Here is an 11046-nt window from a genome sequence, read left to right as displayed (position 1 = left end):
CTGAAGTGTACAAGGTGACGGTTTGTTTTTGAGCAAGGTGCCGCCGTTGGAGGACCCAAAACATAATCACATCATAATGACCTCTGCGAGTTGGCTGCATGAATGTAGAGTGGGCTGCAAGAAAAATAAAAAAAATAAACCAATGAAAGCCTGGGGACACCATTCATTATATATTTAACTATGATTTCAACGCAGTAGCATGACTGAACACCGCAAGCCCTCGCAAACAAAAAAACCCAGCCACCCAGCTAGCCATTTCAGGCGTGACACAAAGGGGTAGTTACAGTAGTGACAGTATGGACCTCTTTCTTCCGATTGCGAATACCAAGATATGAATGAAAAGTTTTACATTTCTAAATTGAATTCAAATGCAAAAGGATCCCTCCTCTGTCCTTCCTTTTTTCCATTAAAGGTTACTGTTTTTTTTTTCTCAATTACGAACTTTAAAGAACTCTGAGGCAAACTATTTTTTTTATCTAACTTGACTTGACATACAGGCAAAACTACATTCAAATCTGTGAATGTGTAGGCTACTTTGGTTTAAACAACAGGTAATCAAACCAGCATGTATTATGTTAAATGAACACAGGAGTAAATTTTTTTTTTTAATGCATGTATTATCTAGTCTATCCCATATTTTTTTGTCTTTTTCATATTGCTTGCTTTCATAATACATTACAATTATGCTACTGGTAGATCAGTAAAACACATAATTACAAGAAAAGAGACTTGGTGTGTTACACATTCATTATGGCAGAAAATGGTGTCACATTTTACGTGTTTTGAATGACATTAAATCCTGCATATGAGTCACAGTTCATTCCCTCAATAGCTCACTCACTCACTCACTCACACACATGTTCTTGCACGCACAGACACAAATGCTGTGCAAGATAAACTCCACAGCAAATGCGTTTCATTACAGTTGAATTCCTCAGCGTGTTTGGTCCAGAGTCCGTTCATCATATCCATGAATCTGTTTGGCAAAAAAAAAAAAAAAAAAGACAATTGACTGGATCTTTTTCAAAATCTGGAAGGGATCATTAAGAAAAATGTCTACAGATTTGAGGATGGCATCGTGATTAAGGCGAGACACCCCAGGCAAAACCATAATTTTTCAATTTTGAGTTTTTGGGCTATTTTACTTCCATAGCATGTCTTCTTTCAGACTATTGGGGGAAAAAAATCCCAAATACACAGGTATGTGTTTATTTTACTACCTTTCTCCTAAATTTAGCAAAAGTTAGCATTAGATAATGCCTCATTTGCATATTTTAACAAAACATTTCTAAAAAAGCTTCTGGGGGTGTGTTTGGCTCGAGGTCATGGTGCAAAGGACCCTAGGGTGAAATTACTCCGAACCATCCCTTTAATGTAAGTAATCAACTGGGGAAGTTTCATCGTAATATTTATTAGTTCATTTTTTTTCTCCTATTCACCTGCAGTGTCTCCCCTTAAGACACAGAGGACACTTCTGTCTTGCTGGCAGAGACTGAGGTTTCATCCTCCACCGAGCCACCCATTCCAACAGAGCTCAGCATGCAGTTACGGAACTGAAAAAGAGAGCAAAGACAGTTCATTCAGAAACAAGTTCACTATTCTGGATTGAACAAAGAAGAAAAAGCAAATACTAGCAGCTAGACAGTATTGAGTGTACCTGTTTGTTCATAAGCACGTAGATAACAGGGTTGTACAATGCTGAGCTCTTTGCAAAGAATGCGGGTACAGCTGCTGTCAGGGGGGAGAAGTAAGCTCCTTTGTTCAGGAAGATCCAACCGGCGAAAGAGGCATATGGCACCCAGGCTATTAGGAAGCCCATAACCATCAAGAAGCACATGCGTGTCACTTCCCTCTCTGCCTTCTGGGTGGACTCTGACTCCTGCTGCTTGGCGGCAGCCTAAGGTAAATAAAGTAAAATATCAGTTCATTCAATAAGTTCTACAATATACAGTAGTGACATTTTTTTGTTTAGTTAGTTTATTTGAATGTTAGTAATAGATAAAACATTTTTTTTAACTTTCACTTACAGCTTTGACTGTCAGCACAAGGCATCCATAACTGAAGAAAATGATGGAGACGGGAGTGAAGAAGTGGACAGCAAACATGTAGATGACATATGATTCATTGTTGTAGCCTGGAGCCAGAGTGTAGTAGTCAGGTCCACAGGAGCACTGCATGCCCTCAGGAATGTACCTGTGTATGGTTTAAGAAGAACAAATCATGCAGACATTTATCAATGTTTATGACAACAGACATTTACCTTCTGCATCTAAAACATCTGAATGGTGTTTTTGAGTGGTTAGAAATATATTTTTGCATACCAGTTTAAAATATGAATTCAATGGGGTAATATGTACATTACCTGGACCAGCCAAACAGTGGGGGTCCAGCACATGCAAAAGCCATGATCCAGGTGAAAAGCACTCCAGCTCCTGCATGAGTTCCACTGAACTTGAAGCTTCCCATGGGTTTGCAGACGACAACGTATCTCTCAACAGCCAGGACTACAAGGGACCATAGAGCAACTTCACCTACAGAAGAAAGGTATAGATTAATTAATATTATGCCATTGTTTTTCAAACACACTGAAGAAGGATTCTCCTGAAACTCCATTCTTACCTCCAAGTGTGGCCATGAATCCCTCAATAGCGCAGGAAGTGGCTCCGAGAATGAAGTAGCCGCTGAAAGCAGATATGATGGTGATTGTGAATCCGAACAAGCACATGATCAGTCCAGCCACAGCAAGGTTGACCAGGATGTAGTTGAGAGGTTGCCGGAGCTTCTTGTTCGTAGCCGTTACATACAATGTCAGAGCATTGATAGGAGTTCCAGTGCAGATCAAGAAGAACATGTAGAAAGCTAGAAGCTTGAACATGATGGGATCTACCATATAATACTGTTGGTATTCATAAGGATTTCTAACAACCCCAGTCTTATTGGACATAGGGATGTAGAAGTTCTTGCCTTCTGTGCCATTGGGCTGGAATCCTCCGTCCCAAACCATTTTCAGTTACCTTCTTTGCTCAGGCTTCAATCGATGGACAGTAGCAATAGTGTGCACAGTCACACAGTAGTCAATAGTGGTGTAAGCCAACTCCCACAGCTTATGCTGTCCAGTTGTCTGTTTTATACCTTCCCGTGTTTATCCACAAATTGGCAAAACAAGATTACAAGAGGATTGAGACAAAGTGGACAGCTCAAGTTTGATTGATATTTGACCTTAAGAAAGGGACCTACCTTTCTACATTTGCCATGTTTTCTTAATCTATATGTTTTGGAAAAATAAAGGAGAAAGTGTTGCATTACAAAATAACAAGTCATACTATGAGAACAACTTTTTTCTCTTTTTATGGAAGGCTATGTTTAAATTCTCACAATTATAGAAGCAAGGTAAGTAGAAATAATTCATATATTTTATTCAATTTTAACTGAAGAATATTCAATATATCTTTAAAATAGTACTAATTACAATTTAAAATGGAATACACGACTAGGTTACTATATATTTAAGTATTGCAGGAAGGAATGAGTGAGGGATTTTATTTTCTTAATGTAACAATTACAAATGATTATCTCTTAAAATGTATTGATGCACACATATCAACGATAGTTAGGTATTGTAACTCCAGATTCGATGAGTATAGGCCTAGCCTTCTAAGAGCTGTTGCTATTGGGTTTATCCCTTGCGCATGCGCAGTCGTGAAGATTTCTTTCACACCTTTGTGCCCTGCACGGGCCTCTCTTACGTCCGCAGTTACTGAATATTATAGCTGTGAGACCAGAGATCTGCTACCAACATCAGCATTTTTCTTCAGCCAATGTTAGTGAAGCAGGTGGCCCGGATCTTAGAGGGCTATGCCTCATAAAATCTGAAGTTACAATACGTAACTATCGTTTTATTTTGCATAGGCTTCACCCTCTAAGAGCTGTTGCTATTGAGTTAAGTGCGAAGCCGATGTAGTCAATGCCACCTGTGACACTAAAATCCACAAGCAGATAGCATAAACTAGCTCCTCTTCCTTCTCACACTGTACAGGTTTTGTTATGTAACAAAATTATATTGTTTGCTTAAAAACCCGATAGGCTATCCCCATGACTGGCCTGCTTAACGTTGTGAAGCCCTGCTGCATGGATTCTGAAGATGCTCCATAATTAAGATTAAGATCATCATTAATTAATGCAAAGCACATTCCTCACGGCACTCTGTTGCCGGAGGATGGAGCCCTGGCACACCAGATCTAATAGCACATCATATGCCGTTGGATAAGACCGAGTGAATCATGGGGACACATTGCGTAATGAAAGCGGATGCCACTCCCTTTACACTAAAAATGTGGGTGGTAACCTCACACAGCCGGTGAGACAGCCACTGTTTCAAAAGAGCCGCGTGTGTTAGGGTTCAGGGAAGTTGAGGACCCAAAGGCAGAGAGAAGGCAGGCGGGAGAAAGTTTGAGGTGGAAGATTTATTAGTCCATTAAAACAAAGTACAAATAAACAAAGGTACGGTGGCCCTGAGAGGCCACTGCACCACTGTAACTTAAGAAAATGCACCAAATAGATCACATCACGCAACTGTAAGAGAACACATGCAAACAGATCACAACACGCAACAATAAGAGAACACAAGCAAATGGATCACAACACGCAACAATAAGAAAACACACACAAATAAACCACAACACGCAACATTAAGAAATTGCATGCAAATAAACCACAACACGCAACAATAAGAAAACCCACACAAATAAACCACAACACGCAATAATAAGAAAACACACGCAAATAAACGATAGTTACGTTATTGTAACTCCAGATTCTATGAGTAAGATATCTGCAATAGTTAATATCAGAATCATACAATGTCAATGAAATGAAAAAGCCAAACTTAACTTATTTCCAAACACCACTGACATATAGTTGAAAATGCAGCAAGCAAGCCAGATGTGTGCATCACTTAAAAGTGTCCCCCGGAAACACTTCTGTTGTGTTGTGGTCTATTTGCATGCTTTTTCTTATTGTTGCGTGTTGTGGTTCATTTGCATGCGTTTTCTTAATGTTGCGTGTTGTTGTTTATTTGCGAGCATTTTGTTATTGTTGTGCTTTGTGGTCTATTTGCATGCATTTTCTTATTGTTGCATGTTGTGGTTTATTTGTGTGCGTTTTCTTATTGTTGCGTGTTGTGGTCTGTTTGCATGCATTTTCTTATTATTGCTTGTTGTGGTCTATTTGTGTGCATTTTCTTAATGTTGCGTATAGTAGTTTATTTGCGTGCGTTTTCTTAATGTTGCGTGTTGTGGTTTATTTGTGTGCGTTTTCTTATTGTTGCGTGTTGTGGTTTATTTGCGTGTGTTTTGTTATTGTTGCGTGTTGTGGTTTATTTGCGTGCGTTTTCTTAATGTTGCGTGTTGTGGTTTATTTGCTTGCATTTTGTTATTGTTGTGCTTTGTGGTCTGTTTTAATGCATTTTCTTATTGTTGCATGTTGTGGTTTATTTGTGTGCATTTTCTTAATGTTGCGTGTTGTGGTTTATTTGCGTGCGTTTTCTTAATTTCTTAAGTGGTGAATGCTGACCATTCCTCCCTCTGTTCAGTCAGACCTGGCATATTGAGGAAACCCCCAAACCCTCTCAACCGGAGTTCCACTGGGCAAAGTGATGTCACGCGTGATGCGTCCCTTACTGGCTGGGGAGGAATGTGCAAGTCGCAGGTGGTGGGAGGAGAATGGCAAGTGGTTCGCCTCACGAGAGAACACAGTGCACACTGTGGTTTTCCTTGAGCACACGGGACGATCCACTCCTCGGCATAGACGTCTTCTCCCACCAACCCTGGCCCAGAACCCTCCTATACGCTTTCCTCCGGTCACTGGCTGTGCGAGGCTATCACCCAGACCTATAACATGGGTATCCGGGCACACTCTACGAGGGCACTGTCGGCATCGGCGGCTCTGTTCAAGGGCATGAAAGTAGCCGACATCTGCGCAGCGGCATCCTGGGCATCTCCATGCCCTTTCATCCGTTTCTATCTGCACGATATGTCTGAGCCCTCTATGACCCATGCATGTGTAGGTCACTCGTCTGAGACCCTCACTGGGTGGCTGAGAGAACATGTACGTCCCATAATTGTCAATTATTTACAGCTCTCACTATCATGCACGCCTACACTCATGGCTTGGGCTTTGCAGCCAGCTAGGTCAAGTCATTACCATGGCAGGCTCTTTTACCAGAATAACGCTTCTGATGCGATCTTCTGCCAGTGCATGAGAGAGAAAAAAATAAAAATAAAAATAAAAAAAAGTCTATGTCGCAGGTGGCATTGACTACATCAGCTTCGCCCTAACCCAATAGCGTAGCCTTAGAGGGCGAAGCCTATACGACATAGAACGATAGTTACGTTACTGTAACTACATATTCTATGAGTATAGGCGTAGCCCTCTAAGATTCGGGCCACCTGCTCCTGTTACATTAGCTGAAGAAAAAGCTGACGTTGAGAGATGAACAACTGGTCCGCTCTGTACATATACAGTATCTGTGGACGTAGTTGAAGCCCGTACTGTACGCAAGGGCGGGAAAGAAAATCTTTACGACTGCGCATGCGCGAAGGGATAAACCCAATAGCATAGCCTTAGAGGGCGAAGCCTATACGAAATAGAACCACAACACGCAACATTAAGAAAACGCATGCAAATAAACCACAACACGCAACAATAAGAAAACACATGCAAATAAACCACAACACGCAACAATAAGAAAACACACGCAAATAAACCACAACATGCAACAATAAGAAAACGCACGCAAATAAACCACAACACGCAACATTAAGAAAATGCACACAAATAAACCACAACATGCAACAATAAGAAAATGCATGCAAATAGACCACAAAGCACAACAATAACAAAATGCATGCAAATAAACCACAACACGCAACATTAAGAAAACGCACGCAAATAAACCACAACACGCAACCATAAGAAAACACACGCAAATAAACCACAACACGCAACAACAAGAAAACGCACGCAAATAAACCACAACACGCAACATTAAGAAAACGCACGCAAATAAACTACTACACGCAACATTAAGAAAATGCACACAAATACACCACAACAAGCAACAATAAGAAAATGCACGCAAATAGACCACAACACGCAACAATAAGAAAACGCACACAAATAAACCACAACATGCAACAATAAGATAATGCATGCAAATAGACCACAAAGCACAACAATAACAAAATGCACGCAAATAAACCACAACACGCAACATTAAGAAAACGCATGCAAATAAACCACAACACGCAACAATAAGAAAATGCACTCAAATAGACCACAACACAACAGAAGTGTTTCCAGGGGACACTTTTAAGTGATGCACACATCTGGCTTGCTTGCTGCATTTTCAACTATACGTCAGTGGTGTTTGGAAATAAGTTAAAATGTAAGTTTTTTTTGGCTTTTTCATTTCATTGACATTGTATGATTCTGATATTAACTATTGCAGATATCTGCTGTTACAGTTTTTTTCAATTGTTTACACGCAATTTTGAAAAACGGGTTCTTTTTTTCAAAATATCATCACAATTATCCAAACACCACACTCAATTTGCATAATTCCTAGATTGTTTGCAAAATGACACACTTCAGTCAAAACATACACACTTCAGTCAAAACATATACACATATTTGTGAAAATGCTATTAGTTTTCATTTAACCAACACAGTCCTCAATGATCAGACATTATTGCAGCCAGTTTCACACTGCTGTGATAAATAAAAAACACATTTGTAAAAGAACAAATTTTAGGAAATAGCATGTGCTAGATTTTTGGCCAGACATTGTTATGTAAGGGATAATTTAGATGGCAAATAGTGACAAACCCACAACATTCTTCATGATTAGTTTGAGATATAGGGAGAATGTACACAAATAGGACTACTATAAACTTACCAAGCACTGCACAACACTGATGCTGCAGACTGACTATGTTAAGTATTTATTCCAATACTTACAGTATTTCTTACCATAATCAGTTACAGTAATCAACCAACAATGAAATCAATGAAACAAATAAAATCTGTAGACAAATAAAAATTACTGCATGAAGTACATACACTTTGACTCTGAAGAAAAACTACTGAAAAGCAACAAGAATACTGTAACTATTCATCATCTCTCCGTCTGGCTGGATCAGGCCATATAGCACACCTGAGTGCTGCGTTTTCAAATTAGCACATGTGTGCTTCCACACCTGGTGGATGTGTTTATCCAATTTGTTCATTGGTGTGGTCATTGGCAATCCGGGGCTTTGTAATGACAAGGAAGTAACCTCACAATCCTTATCTGTGTCTAAGGTGTGGAAATGTGTGTAGAGTTTTGCAAATCACTGTGTGTAATGTTGTGCAAATCTGTGGAGGTGTTTTGCTCATTGGAGTAGAATTTTGCAAATTGTGTGGACATTTTTATTTTAGTGTGTAAACGATCGTAAAAAACTGTAAACTAGCAATAGCATTTAGCTTATTCTAGTTAGCCTTTTGCTAACATTAAAACTTTTGTGTGGAACAAACTTTTAACTTTTCTTACAATTGGGTTTTGACTGCGACAAGTCAACATGTCTGCTGTCAGTCAGAAGTTTCGTTAGACTTTCTCTTCCATCACTTTGACTGACAGAGTCATAAATATTAAGTCATAACCTTCTGGGTGTGGAGAAAGATGTCAACATGGGCATCATCCTCTGTTCTCAAAAGACTTGGAAGATTATACTACCATCAAAATACAGTTCTGCTTTTCTGATTTAGAGGTTTGGGGTGCAACATTTCTAAGTATTGTGGTGCTTCAGAGACGTTACAGCCTACACATCGTATCTTACACACTAAATAAAAAAACTTTGTTTGGTACAGATCCTTGCAAAAATCACATTTACATTTTTTAAATTTCAAAATGTTTCAATGAAAATGAGAACAATGATACAAAAATGATCATTCCCTCCAATATCGTGAATCATATCGCAATATCAGTCATAAATAATTGCAATTAGATATTTTCCTCATGAAGCCCTAATGCACACCAGGTCTTTGGCTGTGAGAGAGTCATCACAGCTCTTTCTCTATTCTCAGTTTCAGGAAAAGCTTTTAAGCTGACATCTTAAGCTCATTTGCAAACTGGGCTCAGATCAGTTTGGAGCTATGGGGGCTTTACTCTGACACTGACACTGGTCTCCAATAATGCTGAGTTGCTGACTGCACTGCAGTTCAATCAGACACAAACTTAATGCACATTGCAGTGTTTTTTTTTTAACATGCCACATTTCAGCAAATTGCACTCAGTCACATTTTGAACTATGATTGTTGGCGTGCCGGTGTGTGTTTTGAGCTTTACAGGTCTGGGCCTGTATTTATGATTTATGTCACATGTCATAGCTGATGTATTGATGACTGAACAGTCACTCAGATACTAATCATGACGTTCATGATCGACATATTCATTTAGTCATTGTCAGAAGCTGAAATTGTGTTTTTCTTGTTTGTGACCAAAACATGATTTGTCTCCCTAAATTGCAGGATTGTTTTAACAGTGTTTGGGTTCAACTCATATTTTTACTTCTAAGGAGTGTAGTTGACCAGCCTGAGGTATCTTTAAGCTTGCTGTAGATCCTGAAACCAAAAGAAAATGAGGGGATACCCTTCATCATACTGTACTTTTAGCTGTAGGCCACATTATCTTCTAATCTATCTCTAATGCCATTTAATCTGTTTGGAGTCAAGCTGTTTTAGTCTCATGCACAAATTGTTCTAATAGGATATATTCTAAACCGTTTAGTGTAAGATTTCCTGTTGCTAAGGGAACATATGGCAACGTTGTGTAACATTGACTTTACATTGATAGCTTTCCCTCAAACATTATACAAAGAATTGAAATAGAAAAGCATGTCATATTTCACTGATTCTTTGGATTATCTGAATTGGGATAAAACAGGTTTTAATTTTGAAAATAAAAGTTAAGTTAGTTAAGTTACAAAATCTGAAGGTATATCAATATAGACCAAGGTCTTGGCTGTTCAGCAATGTACCAGTGCAACCTCCTCATTTTGTATTGTTTTCATAAAATAGGCGGTTTTCCAGTTATTACTTTGTTTTTGTCAACACAGTGTGACACAACAATAAAAAGCAAATCATTTTTTATTGATTTGGTCTAATATGTATTTAGAGTTTTTAAATCATTATCTGGTATTCTTATTACACATATGCTGTTAAATGTTGAATATTCACTTTTATTAATTTTTTATACTGTTTCACGTGTACTCCTTTAAACGATCTAACATCATACAATGTTTACTTTAAGCCTAAATAGAAAAAGTAATGTTTTTTTATTTAACAAACATATTTTTGTATTAAAAGAGACTGTTACTTTAATAACTCAACAGCACTGAAGAAACATATTATAAGCATATTCATTTAAAACAAATAAAACTCCCTCTGACGCTGGTGACATTAGAACTGACGCTGGTGACACTAATCTGGTGGTGACAGTGGCCTCATTATAAAATACAATTCCAAAATGTATACCACTCAAGTCAATGGCTTTTGAAGTTGAAACCAGATATTTACATAACCACTTCAGAAAAAAAACACAAAAACTTGTATTTCTTTACTGTCATACATTAAATCAGAGTAAACTTTTTCTGTTTTAGATCAATACATATTAACGATAGTTACGTTATTGTAACTCCAGATTCTATGAGTATAGGCGTAGCTCTCTAAGCCACGCTATGGGTTTATCCCTTTGCGCATGCGCAGTCGTGAAGACTTTCTTTCCCGCCCTTGCGTGCCACACAGGCTTCAACTACGTCCGCAATTACTGTATAAAAACAGGGCGGACCCGTTGCTCTGCTCCCAACATCAGCTTTTTCTTCAGCTAATGCAATAGGAGCAGGTGGCCCGAATCTTAGAGGGCTACGCCTATACACATAGAATCTGGAATTACAATAACGTAACTATCGTTCTATTTCGTATAGGCTTCGCCCTCTAAGCCACGCTATGGGT

The 11046-nt window shown here is 38.7% G+C and overlaps 1 protein-coding gene across 1 annotated transcript; it reads right to left on the bottom strand.

Moving 5' to 3' along the window:
- Window positions 1-728: 728 nt before the first annotated feature.
- Window positions 729-3074, bottom strand: LOC114553597 (green-sensitive opsin). Its single transcript, XM_028574834.1, has 6 exons — window positions 2620-3074; window positions 2363-2531; window positions 2028-2193; window positions 1658-1897; window positions 1440-1553; window positions 729-976 (listed from the first exon to the last, which is right to left on the bottom strand). Exons 1-5 carry the CDS (start codon window positions 3002-3004, stop codon window positions 1455-1457), a joined length of 1059 nt encoding a protein of 352 aa, XP_028430635.1. The 5' UTR covers window positions 3005-3074; the 3' UTR covers window positions 729-976; window positions 1440-1454.
- Window positions 3075-11046: the final 7972 nt, after the last annotated feature.

The sequence above is a fragment of the Perca flavescens genome, chromosome 4 (assembly GCF_004354835.1).
Source record: "Perca flavescens isolate YP-PL-M2 chromosome 4, PFLA_1.0, whole genome shotgun sequence".
Lineage (NCBI taxonomy): Eukaryota > Metazoa > Chordata > Actinopteri > Perciformes > Percidae > Perca > Perca flavescens.
Note: the sequence above shows the minus strand (reverse complement) of the source record. Positions and strands in the feature narration are given on the sequence as shown.